The sequence below is a fragment of the Astatotilapia calliptera genome, chromosome 10 (assembly GCF_900246225.1).
Source record: "Astatotilapia calliptera chromosome 10, fAstCal1.2, whole genome shotgun sequence".
In the NCBI taxonomy this organism is placed as follows: domain Eukaryota; kingdom Metazoa; phylum Chordata; class Actinopteri; order Cichliformes; family Cichlidae; genus Astatotilapia; species Astatotilapia calliptera.
The window spans coordinates 29,774,058-29,797,160 of NC_039311.1; the positions used below are offsets into that span (position 1 = coordinate 29,774,058).

Consider the following 23,103-nt stretch of genomic DNA (forward strand, 5'->3'; position numbering starts at 1 on the left):
AAAAGTGAGTCAATGGTTTTAATAATTAAATAAATAAAATTTAATTTAATTTAAAAAAAAACAAAAAAAAAAAAAAACATCCTTATCTCACTAATATGGACTCCAAACTTAGGTTGGGCAGTTATGGCATTATAGTAATGAACATAGGCAAGGGGCGTTGGCGCCATTTACATTTGTAGTCCCTGTTCTATTGTCTCATTGGCGAGCTGAGGGGGGAATGCTACACTTTTTTGGATGATTGCCGGCTACCCCCAGAAGCTAAGCAGGCTAACCAGTGGCCAGACTGTCAATGCAGAATTTGACTACAAAGTCCAGAGGATTTGCCACAAGCAGCTGACCTGAATAATGATCAGTGACCACTCACATTTCAATGAATAAGCAGGGGGTTTTTTGTGTGTGTGTGTGTGTGTGTGTGTGTGTGTGTGTGTGTGTGTGTGTGTGTGTGTGTGTGTGTGTGTGTGTGTGTGTGTGTGTGTGGGATGCTCACATGCTCAAACGCAAGTGGCCATTCTTCCAGGAAGTGAACTAAAGCAGGAGCACTAGAAGCAGTGCACTGCCAGCCAAGGAGACGTGCTGAAGAGGAATAGGGTGTCATAATTGAAATCAGGTAAGGTCTTGGTTTTTTTAATATTGTGCCCCCCTCGTTTATGGGTCAGAATATTAGACTGTTCAATATAATGCAGTATCAGCCATTATCACTTCAACACTAGACATGAGTTTTGTGTTTTAAGCATTCAGAAGTGTTGAAAAACAAACCCCTACATTTCTGGTTCTATCACTGAACAATCTGGGGAAACACTTATTCAATTATGAGCACCATTATATAACCAGTTGTCTTTCACTACAGTCTTAGTTGTGCCATGGTTCAGCTATGCTCCTGCCGAGGCAGTGCTTTCGCTCTGCAAAAACTTTTTTTATGTAAATTTTGTGAGAAAAAAATAAATATTGGAGGACCTGAATAAATTCAGTCAGGAAGTCTTTATAAGCCGTGTAATGTGTTTCTCTCACAGAAATCCACATTTATTTCACTGACTTATTCTTAATCCTTGAACCTGGAAAAGGAAGCCGGATTTCCCACGGGCATTTCTGATTCACATTCCTCCCCAGAGAGGAGAATAACCACAATACTGAAAGGCATGTGAACACACCGCAGTGCTCTGAGGTTCTGCTCAGTTGTTAATGGACACAGCTGAATGAGAAAAACATACCATAGCAGCAACCTGCCTCGAATGAAGTGGATCACGTGCTAAGGACGCCGACGCCTGCCCTCCTCCTCCATGATGCTTGGCTGACTTAACTGCCATGCCTGCAGTTTGCCTTATCAACTTATCTTTACTGCTGTGCAGCCAGGCAGGTGATGTAGAAAAGATCTTGCTTTGTCTTTTGTGCTTGTGCGCACACACACAGAGCTTTTTATCTCATATGCACAAAGCCCACAGCGGAGTACCTTTAAAAGGCACAGACTCAGAGAACATGCTGCAGAAAGGCACACACACTTCACACTTTAAAGCTCAACACTGAAAGAACACAAGCAAAAACAAAAATAATCTCTCTAGAAAAACTACAATGGTGCATTTTCCCTTGAGAAAGATAAACTCATCACAAGTCAGGCGTTGCGGTCAAGTGCACACTGAGTTTTTGCAGCAAAGAAAAAGGAAACCGAGTCTGTGCTCTGTGAGCAAACAACACCGACAACCTGGTCTGAAGAAGAGCTCAAGCAACAGTTAATAACATATTCTCAGTGCTACGAGTTAATCAGGAACGTTTTACAGTTCAGGAATTCAGCTGATGAGTAACACTAATGGCTAGTGCAGTTAGCAGTAGGTGACCTTTAATTCCTACTTCATCTCAATTACAAGCAGCTGATAATGAGGAGTACAAGGGGCAGAGCCAGTGTTCACATGGTTAATGTAACAAACACAGATAATCTACAATGTAGGCAGCGTTTGGAGCGGGACAGATAACCTGCAACAATAGCTCGCTGGCAGTCTGAAAATATTTCCCCATCGCCCAGACACATCGGTAATGGTTTGGACAGGAAGCTTTGGGATTTCCATTCACTGAAAACATTTCATCCATTCTCATGGTACGGTAATCCAGATGGCAACAGCAACCTGTTTGGTTAGTGTAGATTAGGGTTGGGTCATATTTTAAAATCACCCAGAAACCTGATACATTACCAAACGGTGGGTGGATGCATGTGTGCATGTTCAGCCCACCCGCTGACACCTCCAGAAGCAAAACTGAAGCAGAAAAGAAAAACAAAACCACAACAACATTCTGCATCATTATTACTGTTTTTAAACGGGAAAAAAAAAGGTTCTCTACGCTTTGAGTACCAATTTTAAGAGCCGGATTATCATTGTGTTCTCTTCTTCTTTGTGGCAGTCAAACACTTTCAGTACAAAATATAAATATAATGTGAGTAACCAGAGTGTTGCTTTATACTAGCATCCGTCAGCCTGTGTTCATTTCTGTTTGTTTTTTTTTTTTTATTTGTTTGCTTTTTAAAACCATCAGCAGCTTGTACATTTTTTATTTGTCAGTGTTAGGAAGTTTTAGTCTATATTATGGCTGGAAGAAGACAGCAGAAATTGCTGAGAAATGCTCCTCTTGTCTTATTGTCAGATCTGCTATATCATAGCACAGCATGAAATCTTTCCTTATTGGGTTTGCAGAACTATAATACATTACCAAGGCCTGCCACTGGCCTGCAGCTGCACTTTTACAAACCTGGCTCCAAAAAGAAAACAGGTGGGTGTAACTAGGGCTGCTCAATTAATCGAATTTTAATCACGATTACGATCTTGGCTTTCAACGATCATTAAAAATGACTGAGCCGATTATTAGCCCCTCCTTCATTTATCCGCGACACCTTAAAGGCCGGTCCGTGAAAATATTGTCGGGCATAAACCGGTCCGTGGCGCAAAAAAGGTTGGAGACCGCTGATTAAGAGGACCCGAGGGAAGCTCGGAAAGCTAAGCAGAAGTTATTTGGAGAGTGACTGCCGTTGGTTGAAAAGAGAGTTTAAAAAAAAAAAAAAAAAACTTCAGTGGTGTTGCACACTATTTTATATTATTTTTTTAAAGTCATTGTTAACCCTTTAAAGCCGGTCAGAGCAGCACGCTCCGTTTTGCGTAACTATTTTTAAATCCCTGTAGAACCTGAACCGTGTAAGCTAGCGCAATAATTTGTTTTGCATATGAAACCGGAGGAGTTGTACTTACATCTGATGCCATCAGCTTGTCCTCGGTCACGGTTTCGTTCCACATATAGCTTTGCAAAAATTGCATAAAAAGCGCTTGCAGGAACAAAAACATAATATTCCAGAAACACGCTTTGCCGTTCCTATCAGCTGTTCGTAACACTTCCCACAGTGAAATGATGCACATGCTGTTTTCTTTGCAAATTTGCATCATAGGATTGTTTTTTGTTTTTCCTGCAGTATATAAAAATTGCTGTATCTCCAAAATAAAACTATGAAGACACTCAAAATAAATTTCCTGTGGTGGGAAACTATTTTTTGCAACTTTATTGTATTTAAAGTTTTGAGGGATAAACCTCTTAAATTTCTCCAAGTAGAAATATATGTAAAAAAACAAAAGCGATTTTCAATTTTTTTTGTAGTTTATTGCACTTTTTTGCAATTTATGTAATTACTATGCACTTAATGCATACATATTATTAAAATATGGGCTATAACAGTTGTATTGATGTATAGCAACTTGAAATGCTCCCACAAATGGCACTACAGCATGTAAAAAAAATAATATAAGCTCTGGTGGACTTGGTTCTATAGTAGGTCTTAAAGGGTTAAATAAATATCGTCAAATAATCGTGATCTCAATTTCAGTGAAAATAATCGTGATTATCATTTTTGCCATAATCGAGCAGCCCTAGGCGTAACATACGCTATTAAATGATGGTGTCTGCAGCAAATATAGCAACATGACCCTCACTCAAGAATAACCTAGAACAGGGGTGTCAACACTGGTGCTTTGTCCTACAGTATTTTACACTTTACCTCTTAAAACCCTACTAGGAGAAACACGTCACATTTCAAGTCTGCTAATAGCATCAGAACTAGTGACAGTATCTGCCTCTACAGCTACCCTTGGAAAAAATTCAGAGTCTATTCTAATGGCCATTAAGCCATAACTTTATTAATATATTTAAGGCAAGGCAAGGCAAGGCAAGGCAAGTTTATTTGTATAGCACAATTCAACAACAAGGTGATTCAAAGTGCTTTACAGAGACATTAGAAACAAGAACAAATAAAAAGCATGATTTAAAATTGATTAAAACAAGCAAATAAACTAACTAACTAATAAACAAACAAACAAACAAACAAACAAACAAACAAACAAACAAACAAAACAGTATATAAAATCAAAACAGATAAAATCAGAACAGTAGATAAAATCAGTAGTTAAATGTAAGTTTTGAAATTTAAGCTTAAAGTGTGGATTTGGTGCTTTATTCAAATGCAGCTGAGAACAGGTGAGTCTTCAACCTGGATTTAAATAAACTGAGTGTTTCAGCTGATCTGAGGCTTTCTGGGAGTTTGTTCCAGATATAAGGAGCATAAAAGCTGAATGCAGCTTCTCCGTGTCTGGTTCTGACTCTGGGAACTGATAAAAGACCGGATCCAGATGACCTGAGGGATCTGGATGGTTCATACTGGGTCAGGAGGTCATTGATGTATTTTGGTCCTAAACCATTCAGAGCTTTATAGGCCAGCATCAGAACTTTAAAGTCTATCCTCTGACGGACAGGCAGCCAGTGTAAGGACCTCAGAGCTGGACTGATGTGGTCCACTTTTTTGGTCTTAGTGAGGACTCGAGCAGCAGAGTTCTGAATGAGCTGTAGTTGTCTGACTGATTTTTTAGGTAGACCTGTAAAGATGCTGTTACAGTAATCAAGCCTACTAAAGATGAATGCATGGACTAGTTTTTCCAGGTCCTGTTGAGACATCAGATCTTTTATCCTTGATATATTCTTGAGGTGATAGTAAGCTGACTTTGTTATTGTCTTAATGTGTTTTTCTAAGTTTAGGTCTGCATCCATCACTACACCCAAATTTCTCGCCTGGTTTGTGGTTTTTAGATGTATAGATTGAAGTTCTCTGGTGACCTGTAATCGTTTTTCTTTGGCGCCGAAGACTATTACCTCAGTTTTGTTTTTGTTTAGCTGGAGAAAATTGTGGCACAACCAGTCATTGATTTCCTCAATGCATTTACCAAGAGCCTGTACAGGGCCTCGGTCTCCTGGTGACATTGTGATATATATTTGTGTGTCATCTGCATAGCTGTGATAGTTTATTTTGTTGTTGTTTATAATCTGTGCCAGTGGGAGCATGTAGATGTTAAACAGAAGGGGTCCCAAGATGGAACCTTGGGGAACTCCACATGTGATACTTGTCTGCTCAGATGTGAAGTTACCTATTGATACAAAGTATTTCCTGTTTTCTACGTATGTTTTGAACCAGTTTAGTACAGTTCCTGAAAGACCTGTCCAGTTCTCCAGTCGTTTGAGTAATATGTTGTGGTCAACTGTATCAAATGCTGCACTGAGATCCAGTAAAACTAGGACTGACATTTTTCCACTGTCTGTATTCAGACATATGTCATTAAACACTTTGGTCAGAGCGGTTTCAGTGCTGTGGTTCTGTCTAAAACCTGACTGGAAGGCATCGTAGCAATTATTCTGTTTTAAGAAGTAACTGAGCTGTTGAGAAACTGCTTTTTCAATGATCTTACTTAAAAACGGGAGATTTGAGATCGGCCTGTAGTTGTTCATTTGTGTCTTGTCAAGATTGTCCTTTTTCAGTATAGGTTTGATTACAGCAGTTTTTAGTGATTCTGGAAACACACCTGATAATAAAGAAAAGTTGACGATCTGTAACAGGTCTGACTCTAAAGTCTTTGAGACCTTTTTGAAAAAACTTGTTGGCAGGACATCTAAACAGCAGGAGGAGGAGTTCAGTTTACCTAAGATGTCCTCCAGGTCTTTGCTGTTAATAGGTTGAAACTGTTTCATGGTGTTTAAACAGTTTTTTGGTGGACACAGTACATATCCTGGATCTGCTGTTGATGTACCAATTGCTTGTCTAATTTTTTGGATTTTTTCAGTGAAGAATTTGGCAAAGTCATTGCAGGCCATGGTCGAATGAAGTTCAGCTGCCACTGACACAGGAGGGTTTGTTAGCCTGTCAACTGTAGAAAATAAGACCCGAGCATTATGGCTGTTTTTAGTGATGATGTCAGAGAAGTAGGACCTCCTTGCACTCCTCAGTTGTAAATTATAATTGTGAAGTTTCTCTTTATAAATGTCATAATGAACCTGGAGGTTTGTTTTTCTCCATCTGCGCTCAGCTTTCCTACACTCTCTTTTTTCATTTTTCACCAGTGTGGAGTTTCTTCATGGAGACTTTTTCCTTCCAGAGATAACCTTCACCTTAATGGGAGCAATAGTGTCCATTACATTTAACATGTTAGCATTGAAGCTATTGACGAGCTCATTGACTGACCCTGACCCTCTGGGCAGGTCAGGTGTTAATGGGAAGACCTGGTTAAAAATTGCACTACTGTGTTCAGTTATACACCGTTTTGTGATCACTGCTGTTGATATATTTGTGTGGGCTGAGATTTTACTTTCAAAGAAAACACAGTAATGATCAGACAGGCCCACATCAGACACAGTAACCTTTGAAATGCTCAGGCCTTTGGAGATCAGTAGGTCAAGAGTGTGTCCTCTATTATGTGTGGCCTCTGTTACATGCTGAGTCAGCCCAAAGTTGCCCAGAGTGTTACTCAGGTCTTTAGTCCCTTTGTCCTGAGGGTTGTCCACATGAATGTTAAAATCCCCAGCAATAATTACACAGTCAAAATCAACACAGATCACAGACAGCAGTTCACTGAGGTCATTAAAAAAGTCTGTGCAGTATTTGGGAGGCCTGTAAACATTAAGAAACACAACTTTGGATGGGGCCTTTAGCTGTAAAGCCACATATTCAAAAGACTGAAAACTTCCAGGAGATAGCTGCTTACATTGAAATGATTCATTAAATAAGACAGCAACCCCTCCTCCTCTCCTGCTCGGCCTGACCTCACTGATAAAACTGTAGTTAGGAGGGGTCGTCTCGATGAGAACAGCTCCACTGTTACTTTGGTCCAACCAAGTTTCAGTTAAAAACATAAAATCAAGGCTGTGCTCAGTGATTAAATCATTAATTAAAAATGTTTTCCCAGCTAGAGATCTAATGTTTAATAAAGCCAACTTAAGTGTTTTAGAGGTATTACTTGTCCCCTCGTGTTTGGGAGCAGTCTGTGGCACACAAGGTATGTTTACTATGTTTAAAGATCTTTTAGAGTGCAGCTCTCTGTGTTTTGACCAGGCCACATGTCTCCTGTCACCTAAAAGTACAGAAATTTTAAAACCTTCTAGTAAACAGGGTCCCAGCTTCTCCTGGGAAAAGTCATCACTGCCATAATCCTCACAGCCCGGACCCTTCACACATCACGCATCAGACTGCGGAGACAGGGCATGAAGAGGAACTAAGGGGGGCGAGGCTGGGCAATGTGACTTAGATTGCTCTGTTGAGGGTGGGGCTCGATGGCGAACCTTTGGCCGCTCTGGTGGGGGGTTTATGGGGGACAAAAAGGGATTGGGACGGGGGGTAGATCTGAGCCCAGCATTGACCCGCTCCATCATCTCCTCAGTGAATTTCAGGTGTGGGGAGGAGGGAGAAGGGGGGGGGGGGGGGGGTGATGGCCTGTCAGGGGTTGGGGGGACTGGGGAAGGTCGTGGTCCCTTGTCCTGGTCGTTGGTGTTGTTGAGAGAGTTGGAGGCAAATAGGGACCCCTCTTCTTGCCTTAGATGTCTCTCCTTTCTGAGGCTCTTCCTCAGATGCCATGGATGTCTCTCCTTTCTGAGGCTCTTCCCGGGTGGGGGCAAATGGAGCTCCTCCTCAAGGTTTCTGCTGGGCTTTGTCTGTTCTTGGAGTACTGTTTGTTCCTCTTTATGAGATAACTCCTCGTTTATCTCAGCCTTGGCACCAAGCACGGATGGATGACGTATGGAATAAAACAAGTTGGAGGTGAACAGTTTCACCCCTGACTTGTTAAAATTAAATCCATTTGCTTTGAACAGATGCCTGCGTTCCCAAAAAATATTAAAGTTGTCGATAAAGTGCACTGAGTGGTCAGCACATGCTGATATAAGCCATTTATTCAGTGTAAACAACCTGCTGAATCTCTCGTCTCCTCCTCTGACCGGCGGTACAGGTCCACTGATGAATACAGCTGCATTCAGAGAGTTTACAGTATTTAATAATCCAGTAAAGTCCCGTTTCAGAACCTCCGACTGTTGTTTGGACACATCGTTTGACCCTGTATGCAGAACAATGTTTGTCACAGTTGGATATTCATCTGCAATTTGAAGAATTCTCTCCTTCAGGTTGTTGACCATATCGTTAGGAAAGCAGAGGACTTTAGTGTTCTTACCGCACATCCTTTGTACATCCTTTACGGCAGAGTCACCCACAATCAGAGTTTCAGGCCTAGCCTTTAGCTTTCCCTGTGGCCTTTCACTTTTCAACAGATTTTCAGACCTTATTTCGCTGCTTTTAGATGGATGGTTGTCCGATATAGATCCAGGGTCCTTTGATAGTGGAGCAAATCTGTTCTGCAGTTTCACATTCAGTTGTTTTGGAGGTTTGTTGTTAACCTTCCTATTCACGGTTGTCCAGTCCTGTTTCCTCCCGTATATAGGGGTAGAAGAGCTTCTCTGTCTCGTAGGAAGTGAAGGCCAGTCGGTTTCAGAGATTTCAGCTCGCTGTGCCCTGCCTGTGATACGTCCTCCCCCTTCCAGGAGCCATGATTTATGTCTTGGTTTTGCACCAAGACAGTCTAAGGGGGGATTATCACTTGAGGATTTATAATAATGCACAGAGTCTACTTTCTTGGTCATGTTATCTGTGCTCCTTAGCTGTGTACTAGCTTGCTCATCGCCATTGTTTTGAATCAAAGGCAAGGTTGTTTCATTTCCACACAGTCCATTTACCTCCACGTTTACTTCTAAGCGATGAATTTTTGTCTCCAGTACTGCAATCTTCTGCAGGAGGCTGTGGTAGTCATCTGTGGAGAGGGAAGGCATCTTGTTGCTAGTTAGCCTAGCGGTTAGCACCTTTCCAGGCTATTGAGGCTGCTCGGTGCCCAGACGCTGTAATCAGGCTTCAGCTGTGTCTAGGCCACAGACACACGGAGTGCTGAGGACAAGGTAACCATAAAATGTTGCTGTTTCTGTTAAGAACACTCTAGTCCTAATGATCTACAAGTGTCCAGAAGTTATCGCAGGTAAGCTCACACGGAAAAAAGGGAAAAAATCAGCATAAAAATCAATAAAAATCAATATAAGAAGCAAAGCATTCAAGAGCAAAGAGATGAAGCGTCCACACTCACAAAGGGGAGGAGGGGAGGATATGGTGCCAAAGCTCCTCATTAAGGGTACAGGAAGGTCATCAAAGGTCGTCTTCATGAGGGAACAAGTCAACACCCATTACACAAATGCCTTCAGTCCAGGGTTTCCCCACTGGCTGCTACTGCATGCTGAGACTCATTGTCTGTATTCAAGCTCAACACAAAAGATAGGAGGGCAGTCCCAACCTGTGACACAATTCCAACTATTTATCCATTGAGTGGAATTCTTAAGGTGGTCTGACACCAAATTAGTACCACACAAACAGTATCCAATCAAACAACACTCAGCGATAACCTAATAGGAACTAATTCAATATAATCATTCATTTCTGTGCTGAGATTTTTTAAAGTTCCAGAGTTTATAACGCAGGTTTTCTGCTTGTGTTTAAAACTAACAGAAAAACTATTGCATCAGTGATTAAATTATTCAGGCCACCGTTTCTATGTGAAATAATACGGAAGAACAGTTTCTGGAAAAATCTCTGAAAGGGGAAATTAAAACACCTGACCAGTGGTTAGTGTGACTTTATGTAGATTTAAAGACAAATTTATGTTAGAAATAGGCCACTCTAATTATATAAATAAACACATATTATACAGTCCACATAAAACAGTGCACCTTCTTCTGTGTGAGGCTCAGCACAGTGAAGTACAGTGTGGGCCTTAAATTAGCATCCAGGGATTAGCTTAATCATCTGAACATAAAAAAAGCGGCTTCATAACCCACGTGGCTGTAATTAAAAGCCTGACTCCCTGCTCTGTATCCACAGGCTTTCAGCTGCACCTGTCCCTCTTTTGGCTCCTTGTGCTGATCTGGGGCAGCAGATCCCTGCCAGGCATACAAAGCAGCCTCTGCACGCGCTCAGTCTGTGCCGCAGCCAGCAGCGATTCAACGTCTGCCTTGTGTGAGGAACCTGGGGAGGAAACGCTCTCCAACAAAGTCAGACTGTGAACAAACACCTCTTTTACCCGCGTGCTCTGCCTTTTTCTCCTGAGGTGTTTCCTCCCCTCCCTTCCTCCCTCCTTTCTCTCTCTCTCTCCGCTCAGAGTGATAAAGTACAACAACTTGAGACTGCAGCAAGTAACTCCACTTGTCTTTGCAAATGACTTTCACCCCTCAGTCTCCCTCATTTCCAGAGGCTTAACACATTAAAGATAAAATCTCATTTCCCAGTCTAGCAGCACAGCTAGCCCACAGCTCAGTGAGACTGCATCAGGTACTGATGTTAAGAGCTTTTCTCCTGATCGCAAAATCCTGCAGCCGGGTGATTCGCTCTAATCTCACTACGACCACATCTCATGTTACAATTCGCTGCTTCTATTACATATTTTGCATTTCATTGAAAATTTCAGCTTTTGCAGAGCAGGAAAAAAAAAGCCCTCTGTGGAACTGTATGAAAACAGCACCATCGCATTAGTGTTTGCTGAAACAAGCACTCGATGGATCGTGCAACTAATTAATTTCCAGCAGAACAAGCAGAAAACATTCTCAGTTCCCATCTTCTCCAAAAACAGAATATGCTGCTCATCGTTACCATACGAAACAGTAAACTGTCCAATTTTCATACGTTCAGTCCAGAAAAAGAAGTCACAGCTTCCCACCGAAGATTCAGATAAGATGCAAGTGGCATATTCTCACTGCTGGTTCGTATTTCTAATCAATAAATCATACATGCATGCTGCTAACACAACGTCATCTCTGTTACCTACCTCACCTCGATCATTCAGGGCTGTGAGATGATCAGTAGTCTTCACTGTCATTTCAACATATTTTGAGTTTCTGTACCCTCATCCTGTTTGACATCTGTGGGGTTTCTGCTTTGTATTTTTAGCACCCTCTAGGGGTTACACAGCATGGCAAAGGTGTTTGCCTGCACTTTAACGCATTGTATGTTTTTATATGTAAATATGAAAAGAATGCCCCCTGACATTTTCACATTAGAGATTGACCAGAGCTGGATGATTTTTAGCGTTCTCAGCTCAGACTGGTGATCGCAAGTCTGTTTATATGCTGGGCCCTTTCATACTTTACACACAGCCAGCGTCACAGGCAAATAGTCGCACCTAACAGGTCGGCAGCTGCTAGTGAAGCAAACCGTGGAGTTGTAACAGCTCAACATGGACATTTTAAAAGCAGCTAACAAGGGGAAAAGTGGTTAAAGCTAAAGCTTCCCAGAGCTCAGAGCCAGCCGCAAGCCAGGAGCTTCATTATGAACAGTCACAGGATCAAAGCAGAAACAAGGAAAACTATGGAGCCGAGTGACAAACAGAAGGAGTTGACATCACGTTACGTTGTGAAGTTAGAAACACCAGAAAAGGGAGTTGCTGGCTTTTTGTTATACAAACCTGTTGCACCTACTTTTGCTTAGTAAAGTAAAATATGTCAGGCAAAAGTGAGAAAACACAACATTTTCCCCTGTTAATTATCTGTACTTCTTTCCTATAGAAGAGAGTGCTTTATTTCCTGTTGTTGTGAGGAAGTGAGAGAAGATCGTGCAACTTACTAATGTTTAAAAACACCAGAATGACCAAGAAAACTGCAATCAGTGCATTTTTTACTACATACCCGCGCGCCAATCTCCATAAATCAGCCGATATATAGGAATTTACAGTCATCGGTGGGTGAGTGTTTTTGTGCTGGTGATAGCATGATTAAGAGGTGAAAGATCACTCAGCGGGTAAATGACATATAATAACAGTTGTTTCACTGGAATACAAACGTTAAACAAAAGCAGAATAAATATTGGCATTGGTTATGCGCCAGGTTTGCGTGTTGGAATCAGCAGCAGAGTGTTGCATTCAGTGCATCAGCTAAAAAAGAAAAGTTAAAGAATGAAATATGTGACTAAATGCAGCACATCCGTGTTTAAGCTCTAGCTAAAGTAAAGGACCATGCTAGCAACAACAAAGAAGTGCTCGTATCTTTGAACTTGGCAGCATTTTATTTAAATGCACAGCCCAACACAGCAAATCACGTAAGGAGTTAGATTATATGAAAATTAAGTATTTTAATGTAAAACTAAGCAATACATGCACACAAAAATCCTAATTTAAAAAAAAAAAAAAAAAAAAAAAAGGTCCAACAAGTTCTTCATCTTTCTTTTTTGTTTTTTTTAAATCCACATTCACGATCTCAGCAATTACCTCAGCGAGTACAAAATGAATGCAGTGCGGAGCTCTTATTTTCACCAAATCCTAATGTACAGCTGTGTGCAGTGTAATGAACTCGCACTGCGGTTATCATAAACCATGTTAAATTGTCTTAATCCTGCACTCACAGCCCCTCTAATTGCTCTTAACCCCACAGGATTCGGAGCGTTGATGTGATTTCCTTAATTGCAGAGAGCTTGCATTTCCTACACTTGCTGTCAAATAAAGAAATTCAGTGCAGCCTAAAATTACTCCCAATTCCAGAAACGTGCCTGGAAGGCCAGACCTGTGTGCGTGTATTTTTGGTGCAAGAACATGTTTTGCGAGGGCAGCCTAAATCCATTCAATTTCAATTTTGTTTCTGCACACTTTGGATTCAGATTTCCTGTAGGCGCAGCCTCGAGGTTCCCGAGCACTCTGAAATCGCTGCTTGCTATTGGCATGAAACATCATTCCCTCTCTCCCACATAACGTCGATAGAGCAGAAAAGAGATTTTTTCACAGGACCAAAGGCTAAACTCTTATTCAACTTTAATGTTTATCAGAATAGCAACAGTGGAAACAGACACATAGCTCCAGGTCAAACAGTTTGAGGAAAAGCAGGGACCAGGCCCTGAAGACGATCGTTCCGGGGCATCGGAATCTGGGGCATTTAGATGACTTTGTGTCTAGCTGGCCCAGTTCCTAGAATTTAGTTTTGTAGATGAGAAAAATGTCAAGTCTTACTTCTACACGTCTCCCTATAGAAGTTTTGGCTGCCAAAGGAGATATCATTTATTTAACGTGTTATGTTTTTCAAGGGGCTTCATAAGTAACACCCACATTATGCTAATATGTACAGAGAGTCTCTGCGTACAATACACTGCCATTAAAGTATTTGCTCGTCTATAACAATGTAGGTTAAAAATGCAGTTTCCCAATTAAAATCCTTTCATTGGGTCCAATCATACGTCTGTGAAGCCGCAGCTACATAACAGCACGTAAATGGTTCTTTGGAATTAATAAAAAGTAAATAAAGCATCAAAGGTTTGTTTATTTCCCCCAAAAGTACAAATGTCAGACTTTCAATGTTTTTCGAGGCCCGTGGGAAGCCTGGAGGACAGAAGGGTCAAACAAATATCTGATTTGCATTGTGACTGTGGGGTAGGAATACATCACAAGCAGACAGCCAGGGAATTCAAAATCAGACTGAAGCACTGGGGGTATTTATACAGAAACTAGCGCGCGCTCGAGTAATTTGTCCAGTAAGCTGTGGTTCAACAAACTGCAGTTTAAAAAAAAAAAAATTTTTAAACAAGATGTTCTTGCAATATTTTTCCCCTGTTAGGATTCCCCTTTTCCTGAGGCACTCTACATAAATGTCCTTGTTTACTATGAGCTCTGCTCATTAATAAGACCAGGCTGTCATTGAGTGACCTTCTGCTGACTGTAAAAGCAGTATATGCAAGTGCGTGTGAGTCAAGGAGTGTACCGCACTGCACATGTGTCAGAGGCGAAATGCACAAGGTCCTGCAGTGATGAATGAACAGTAACCCACCCTATAGTGTGTGGCTCATAAATGTAGCCTCCAGTGTACAGAAGCCTGTATGATTCTCATTTCGCTGTGACAGGGTTGTGAATCTTGGCCAACTTTCTTTCCAAGTGCACACTATATCTTCTGGACTTATCAGAACTGATCACATCCAGTTAGCAGGAGCCAGTATAAATGGAACCTGACCTAGGACGACTAACAAGTATATGGAGTTCAATCTAGTTTTAGGCTCAGCTGGGCTTGAGTTTCCTCCAGGTCAGTATTTGTCCTAATGATCATTGAAAATTTTAAATAACTGCATAATCAGTGGCTCCATAGTTGTTTACACACTCGCCTAACAAGTGAAAGCTCAAAGGAAGGAGAAACAAATCCCTTTGCAGTTTACATCAGGAAGGGCATCCAGGCTAAAAAGTCCAACATGTGGAGCTACTTGCTGTGGTGAGTACTTATTGCTGCATATTCAACCTTAATGTTATATCTCTGTTTACAGTCAGGAGGCACAAAGAAACTGCCATCAGCTGTTTTGGAATGCAATAGAAAAATCACATGAAATTTCACAAACATCACATCAGTGCCTAAAACAAAACAATAAGTATCTGCAATGGTGAAAATTCAAGTTTTAACCACTTCAGAGCCATAAAATCAGAGCTGTGTGTAGAGCAGAGCTTCCTAAAAATCACTGCCGCTATGACATGTTTTTCATCAACACTTTAACACATAAAAAGAAAAAAAGACCCAGCCTGTTTTCATATCACTACATTTACATGTAGTATGCGTGTAAAGAAAGTGTCACTCCTATAACTTCCACAGTACACCGAGAAATATTATAAATCAGGTTTCCCAATGCAAAACAGTCAAAAAGAGGTTAAAGTAAAAAGATGTTACCAGAAATGCGAATCAGCCAAAATCAGCAAACGCACACACATACCTCAAAGACTTTCTTTAAAAAAATAATAAATAAATAAATTAAAAAAAATCGACAACCAAAACTGTAAGACAAAAAACAAGTACTGGTAATTTTAGCAGCACTGCGATGGTGATGTTGACGTAGCCTGCAGCACAAAGGTGTAACACATCTCCAGTGACATTAAAACACAACCGATATACTGTATCAATGACACTCCCCTGGCCTGAGTACATTTATCACTGGCAGTAAATATTGACAGACTGCAACACTATTTGTGAACATCTCTTCTTGCTAACCAGCTGTTTCCAGGCGTTGAACAAACTAAGTAAACACAGCATGAGTCTCTCCATCATCACCTCTATAAACATATAGTTGCAGCGAGGAATCTGCAGCCAAGGGATGACACTTTGTGCCAAAGCTTTCCAGTTTCTGCTTTTAGTCATTTGTAGTCCCGGCATGATTGACCAATGATATTCGAGCAGGCCTTCGATGTTCGCTAGCTTTAATTACCTGCATTCATCCTTAGATTCTATCAGCGAAAGGTGCAATGAATGGAAAGTCTTGGCCCAAACATAGTTATCTGTTACATAACAGCTGGGCACATCTGGTAGCAGCAGCCCCAGTCATAAAATGATCATCAGCGGTTTTCTGAAAAATTGTGGGCGGCACGTTGGTGCAGTGAATAGGAGCGTTGCCTCACAGCAGAGTCTGAACCTGTCATAAAGCTGACGGCTTCCTGTGTGTGCTCCCTGTGCCCGAGTGGGTTCTCTCCAGGTACTCCGGCTCTGTCCCACAATCCACAGAGATGCATGTTAAGTGGGTGTGAATTGGTCTCCGTCTCTCTCTTTTAACCCTGTGATAGACTTGTAAGACCTGCCTTACACTTGCACATCGCCCCAACTCACGTTTACCAATAAAGGCTAGATGCTGTACAGCTGTCCCCTGTGTTTGGTTTTTGCTCAAACTATAAGCGGTGACATTTGGAGATTGTTCATTTAAAATGACCTTTTATTCAGATTCATAATCATGCTGGCCGCAGCCAAAAGCTCAGGATTCAGACTGCTCTAAATGCATCACTTTACACATTTTTTCCTAATCTCAGCTCAGCATGATGACAATAACGTTGGTCATCTCAGGCACTCAACTCTGGCTGCAAGCACAGAGCTAGCAGAAGCCAATCAGAAGAAAGCCGAGCTAAAGGAAAACTAGCCTTAGAAGGAGAGCAGAACTTACAGACAGAGGGTGACCTGAAGGCCTACACCAAGCCTGAGTATACAGATTATTTTGTCCACACAATGATGTGAAGCTATTTCAGTAAAGCTACTGTAAAGATAAAAATAGTGGCTACCCCTTAGCCTCCAAGTTGATGCATCTATGATAATCAATTTCTAAATTCTAAGTTGCATCGTTTGAGTAATCATGTTCATGAGATCTTCATAAAACTTGACCTTACAGTCAAAATCACCGAGATTTGATCTCATCCAACATTTCAAGTTGATACACCTATGGTATCAATTTCAAAATCCTAGGTCACTTCCTTCTTTGGTTATGGCAAGACTCTCAGAAAACCTGACCTCAAGGGCACTCATATTCAAACTCATCTGAGATTTTTAGTGGATAAATCTATGGTGTCAATTTGAATATTCCTACGTGGCTCCATTCGAGTTAGTATTCACAAACTTGGATGCCCACAGTGCTGCCTGCCAAAGGGGGATAAAAGTATGTTCTGAAAATGAGCATTAAAGGCCCCCTTTACAAATGAGATTAATGTTTAAAAAAAAAAAAATCAGGCAACTTGATTTGAATAGCTTTAAAAATATTCAAGACCATTAAGAATAGTATTTAAGTTCGAAAGGTCAATGATGTCACTCCTGATGAGGAAGTTAAGACCTGACCAAAACTCTGCTTATGAAGAAACATTTTTAGCAAAATACCAAAACACTGTGTAAGAACAATTAAAAGCTTTAGCAAGTTAGCATAAATGCTTTTATCAGCCAGTCCACTCATGCAATCAGTTAGCTGCTCAGCACAACCGGCAGCAGGTCAGACCACACAGCCTCTTTTTTTAATTCCACCCTCTCTTCTCATCTTCTCTAACCTCCACTTAACCTGAACTGCTGGAGCAGGCAGGAGGAAGCTGAGCCACCTCTGCTTCAACACGAGTCCTTAATATGAGCCAGGAAATGTGCAAATTACCTTTCTGTCACTGTCACGGTGGGGAAGAGCTAAGCCAGCTTGTGTTTTCTGGAGCAGTGTGGACTACTCATTCAGAGACCATATGCACGGGCACATGATTACAGCTTACACTACGTGCACCTGATGCAGACAGAATTATATTAGCAGAGTGCAGAGTGCCATGGATGAACATGTCCATCTACACTGAAGGTGCCACATCGAAAAAGTTGAGTTGGCGTCTTTGTTAAAGACGGAACTTGTTAAATGACTTGCAGCATTCTTGTGCCATTAAATGCTCTTCTATTAATGGTATAAGTTGGCTTCATTCTTCAGATCAGGCCGTCTACTCCCTTATCAAACCGCTGTGGCGGCTGACAGCTGTTATCACACAGCTTGCTAATATGTAACAGGCTTTCCCTGCCTTGCGGATGTCCTTTAATCCCCATTCAAAACATTTCTTTGTCATTTAAGATATCAAATACAAACTTGAGCGGGGGAAAGTAATCCGTAGAGATCTGTGCAGAATAGGCTGGCTTTATCATTCCCACAATGCAATGTTATTCACAGATAACAACAAGACACAGAAGACACCACTGTGGACTTCTGAGGGGGCATTTATTAACATCTGCGGGCTAAATAGCAAAGTGGTTTGATTAATTCAGAGATATGAAAGAAGTTCTAACTGATGCACCAAAGCTGCCTTTTCTCTGTCCTCTCCACTCCAGCCAAGTTTGCTAGACTGGGCAACTGGCAATCGGCAACCACCACAAAGTTCACACTAACACACATGCAAGCCCGTACATCCATGAAAGCCTCTATTCAGCAGATTTTGGCTCATTTGAATTAGAGAAGCTGCCATTGTCTACCAAATGTGGTCTGATTTGTTGGGCCCTTTCATTTTCTTGGGGAAAAAAAAGGAAAGTGGACCAACATAACTTACCCAGCATCAGCTTGGGCCTCTCACTTGTTCATTCCTTTTTAACTTATGTCAGCCCATGCTAACTGAATCTGATGACATTATTTCCAAAAGCTTTTTACTCTTCTACCCTACTGCAGAAACATTCTGTTGGCTGTTGAGACAAATTCAATGTCATGTTATCCCCACCTGTATGTTCATTTACAGGCTGAAAGTGGAGGCATCTGTCAACAGATTTTTATTTTGGCTTCTACAGGTTGCCTGTTTAGTGCACTTTTCAAACCAAGTACATCATAATATATCATTAGTCATTGTTAGCTGCTGAACCTTCAGGGTGTGGTTACAAATTTACAACATTACCCATACAACATTAGGATACAAATGCACAATGTAAGAGAAAATCTCAAATATCATGTAACACTAGTTTGGTGTTCCATACAAGCCAAATAATTACTTTCAGAAATCTATATCCAAGTTATTGAGCATGAGCTCCACTAGGAATATTCTGGCAGTCTTTCATTTGTCGTCTTTCTGGGCAGCCAGAGTACCCAGCAACGTCTCCACACACGCTGGATGAGTGATGTTCAAGAAGCACCCCACACAGCTGTGCATTGTTAGTCTGTAGGTGCCAATTAGCATGTGACCAATGCGTAGCATCCAGAGCATCCCCCCTGAGCTGTGCGTCTTGTCTTTTACGACTGCATGCCTGCACAACCAATGTGTTGGTTTAATTCTCATAGTCTCTTAGAGCAAAGGAATCAAAGATACAGTTACAACACAGCTCAAAGTTGCAACATAAAGTGGAAACTGACAGAGTTTGATGAAATATTGGCTTTTATTTTAAATTAAGTAATAACCTAAGCTTTTTTTTTTGAGAAAAAAAAAAAAAAAAAAAAGCACGGTGATTAGAAGTAGTGCCAACTCCTCCAAGCTAACCTCAGACACGCCTTTGTGTCAGCTGACGAGGTGTGTTTAAAGACCTGCCTGAGGTTAGCTTTTCCAGCTAGACAATCAGCAATTAGACCCAGACAACACCTAAAGTCTCTGGCAGTGCAGCCGCAGAGGGGCATAACAAGCTACTATATGGCATGGCACTCAAGCAGTGCTATATGTGGGTGTGTGCCATCACACTACATTTATGTAGGCTACTGCAAAGACACAGGAAGCACCTACAATTTTGTTGTACATGTACAATGACAACTAAAAGCTATTGTCCTATTCTATTCTAAATGTGACCCATCAGGTTCAGTCAGTTTCATGTAACAGAAATGACTCACTGCACAAAAAAAGGGTTGTGTCAGCAAATACAATGCTGCGATATAACAACGCAAAGTTCTTTTTACACACATGCAGGCGTCTAACATTCCTACTCATACTTTAGCTGATGCTAACCATAGCAGCTACTGCTAAATATCTCAGTCCAACTTTATCAGCTGCTTCAACATCACCTTAAGATGAAGGCCCAATGAGAACCTACGCACTGAACACATAATACACATAATGTGAAAGCATTGAGGGAAAAACTGTGTTTAGGCAAAATGAAGTTTCACAGAGCTAGAAAGTTGTCTACTACTTTCTGACCGGAGAGCCTGTAAGGATGTTCATTTATTTCTCATGAGTGGCTGCCCATGAAAATCTTGTCAAACAAGAACTTGCAGAAGCTCTGCAATGAGTAACATTTTGCAAATTGTGGCACAATTTCTCTACAGAGCGCTCAAAAATGGATTCACAACACCGCCACCACGTATCTGCTTCCCAGTATGACAAGCCCGGGAGTGTTTCACGGTTTATGTCACTCTGATTTGAACATCTTTGGTTGTCATTCGCTTACTTTGGCAGTACACGCAGTTTGAAGCTGATACCTTGAGCTGTGGGGGGAAAAGAGGTTGGGCGTCTGTGTTGAAACTAGCCAGCAGACTGTAGAGCCTCGTTTTGCTACATGCGTTTATGTAGGCCTACACATAGGTGGTTCTTTTCATATTCTTTAAATAAAGCGATACATTGTAGGTGATAAAGAACAGAGTCTGGATACAAAGGAACGATCACGTGAAAGTAATCCTTCCCTGCACTTTTTAACCGCGATCTGACGTCTGTCACCCTGTGAACGCAGCACGGCGAGCTTCACATTTTTTGACAACTTCCTGAAGTCTGTGTTATTGTAAGTTTACTGCCACGCTCAGGTCGGGGTTAGCTACGTGGCTTCCCGTTCATCCTAGTCGCTCTAACCGCTGTCTTCCCACTGCTAAGACAGCGCTAAAACACAGTCCATCTTGGCAAGTCATGTTACACACACGCACGCACAGCATGGGAATGCAGCTAAAAGCTTGATATATCGGGGTTAAACCTTCCGAAGCGAGAACAGGGGCACTGTGGAGTGTGTACTCCGCGGAATCTGCGCCTCCTCAGTGCGAACAAACTCCCATTTGAAGTGTTTCTCGCGGACATCTCCACCGCGGTCACACGGCGACAGAAGCCGCTACGGCCGAGCCTCCCTTACCTGTATCTGGGGGATGCCGCCCGGACCGTCCACTGAGTCGGGCGAGTTGTCGAAGACTCTGTCCTTGTACAAAGACCACAACCCGACATTTGGGAGAAAAAGAAGAGCCGCTATGAGCAGCCCAGCGAACTGCAGCAGCCTCTTCTCTTTCCGCCTCATCTCTCCGGGAGTAAGTGCGTGAATCTACGGCGGTGCGAACTGGCGAGTCCCGAACCCCCGCTTTTCCGAGCGGAGACAACTTTCACTCCGACTGTGGGGACCGACACCGGCACTGTGACGCTCTTCGGCTGGGAGCTCCGCCGCTAGGGGGAGTGAGGAGTTAAACCAGAGCGGGGGGGGGAGGAGGGAAGCTGGAGGTTCAACCTCAACAGATGACTTTTTTTCCCTTTCTTTTTTTTCCGAAGAGAAACTAAGACTACTCTTCATACTAAAAGTCTCTGTTGTGTACTTATAGCCAACAGAGTGAAGCTACAGCACCATCATCCCGTCTATGAGCCCGGAAAGTTCTCTAAACAGCCGACGGCCTGTGCTGCCTTTAAATACGCCTCGTAAATATGCCAAACTTTAAGAGCGTTCGCTGCCTTCTCCTTATCAGTCCAGTTTTATTTTTGCAACTTTGCTTGAAAGTGTCGGCACACATGTGAAACCCGCCATATTCGAGTTGCTTCTGCACGTGAAACTGAGAGATTATAAAGTCGTGAACTTTGACCCTGAAGCACCTGATTGTGTGTACGACTGCTAGAGTTGCTTTGATATTGAATTCGTTGACCGATTTGTGTGTATGAGCTGAAAGCTAAATAATCAGAAAGGCAAGTTTTCAAAAAATTATCCTGAACTTGGGAATCCAGCATTGCTTGAGACATAATTACTTGTCTACCACAGAGAGAAGGGGGGAAGTCGTTTAATGATTTAGTATGAATTTAAATAAATCATATGAGTCACATGGTGCGACCTTCTGAATCACCAGATCTCATCTCAGCTGATGCCCCCTGGTAATTTATGAAGCAGCATTAATTTGGGTAATATTTCATTTAATCTTATTTGTGGCATTGTACTGAAATTGTTTGTAGGTTACCTAGAAGATCGTCTTAAATGAATAGAAGTGAATGCAGCTGTCTAAAATTATTTCATGCTTCTGAAGAAAAAAATTCTATGTTTTATGTCACAACTGAAATTAAACAACATTTAGGTTTAATTTTATTAGGAAGTCAAGACTGGATATACTCCCTTTGATGGCTACATAAGAAGTCGCTTGTTATGGTGGCTGATTCCTGCTATTGGGTGGCTGCTTCTAGAAATTCTATACAGCAAGTCGTTTGATGTGTAAAGTCCACAGCGCATTTCCACAGGTGTAGTGGAAGTGGACTGGTATTTGTACAGTGCTTTCTAGTCTTACTGACCACTCAAAGCAGTTTAGACTACAAGCCATTTAACCATGCGTAGACCGCTTGATTTAAGGCAATTAACTGCCTCACATCCATGAAAAATGTAAAATCACCACTTTGTCTGACTGGGAGAAGCTGGAGCAGCTGGAGATTACTCATCTATGCAAAAGGAGAATACGCAAACTCCACACCAAAAGGCCCCAGCCAGGATTTGAACCAGGAACTCTGATGAAGTTAGGTGATAATGTGCACCACCATTTCCACCATTATATGAAGAAGGTTCCATGTTTGAGCCACGATCCCAACCTAACCTTGTTAAGGTAACTGGTTCTAAATTGGCTGTAGGTGTGGATGTGAGAGCATGTGGTTGTCTCTCTCTACGTGCTAGCCCTGCGATGGACTGTTAACCTGTTCGGGGTGTACCCCACCTCTTGCGCACTGTCAGTTGGGATACCCTCCTGTGACTCTGAATTGGATAAGTGGTTAAGAGAATGGATGGATGGATATTTGTGCAGTCGATTTCACAGGCAGGACTTTCCAATTTTAGTAGTGTTTGCGAATGACACTGGTTATTTTGTCTTTGCCACTCAGGAGGGAATTACCTCTGTGCTTTCAGTGATGTCACAGTAAAGAAATACACCCCAAACAGCTATACTGCAAACATATCTACTAAACTGAGCAATGCCACAGATGCAGAGTTGGTATCTTCACTACATCTCGGTGATGTGTGAAACATGTAGTATGTACTATACAAAAACAAACAAACAAAAAATACAGTTTACAAAACTTCTTTTAACAAATTACGAATGTTACAGTTAGAAAAGAAAACCCCTGGCCTTCTGCATGTAGTAACTGACTTATGTGCTCTATTTTATGCATGCACAACTTCATCATATCATTGCAGATCACTAATAAAATACTGTCAGTGGTGTTTTTTTAAATTAAAATCTCAGTGTAACGATTGTATTGGAAGATGTATTGGGAGTAGTTTTCAAAGAAAGCTATTGCACATCGCAGTAAAAAAAAAAAAGAGAGCGAGAGAAGGTATTTACTAGGGCTGGGT

General features: G+C 41.6%; 2 protein-coding genes across 2 annotated transcripts in view; both read right to left on the minus strand.

Moving 5' to 3' along the window:
• LOC113030059 (polypeptide N-acetylgalactosaminyltransferase 10-like) overlaps window positions 1–21,685 on the minus strand; it is a 61,040-nt gene extending 39,355 nt beyond the window's left edge. The window contains exon 1 of the mRNA XM_026181120.1: window positions 20,656–21,685. Within this exon, the coding sequence (XP_026036905.1) occupies window positions 20,656–20,814 (159 nt within the window). The 5' untranslated portion in view covers window positions 20,815–21,685. The remainder of the gene's footprint in view (window positions 1–20,655) is intronic.
• The window catches only part of LOC113030056 (polypeptide N-acetylgalactosaminyltransferase 10-like), a 512,613-nt gene that overhangs the window by 180,288 nt on the left and 309,222 nt on the right, over window positions 1–23,103 (minus strand). The gene's annotated exons all lie outside the window — the stretch shown is intronic.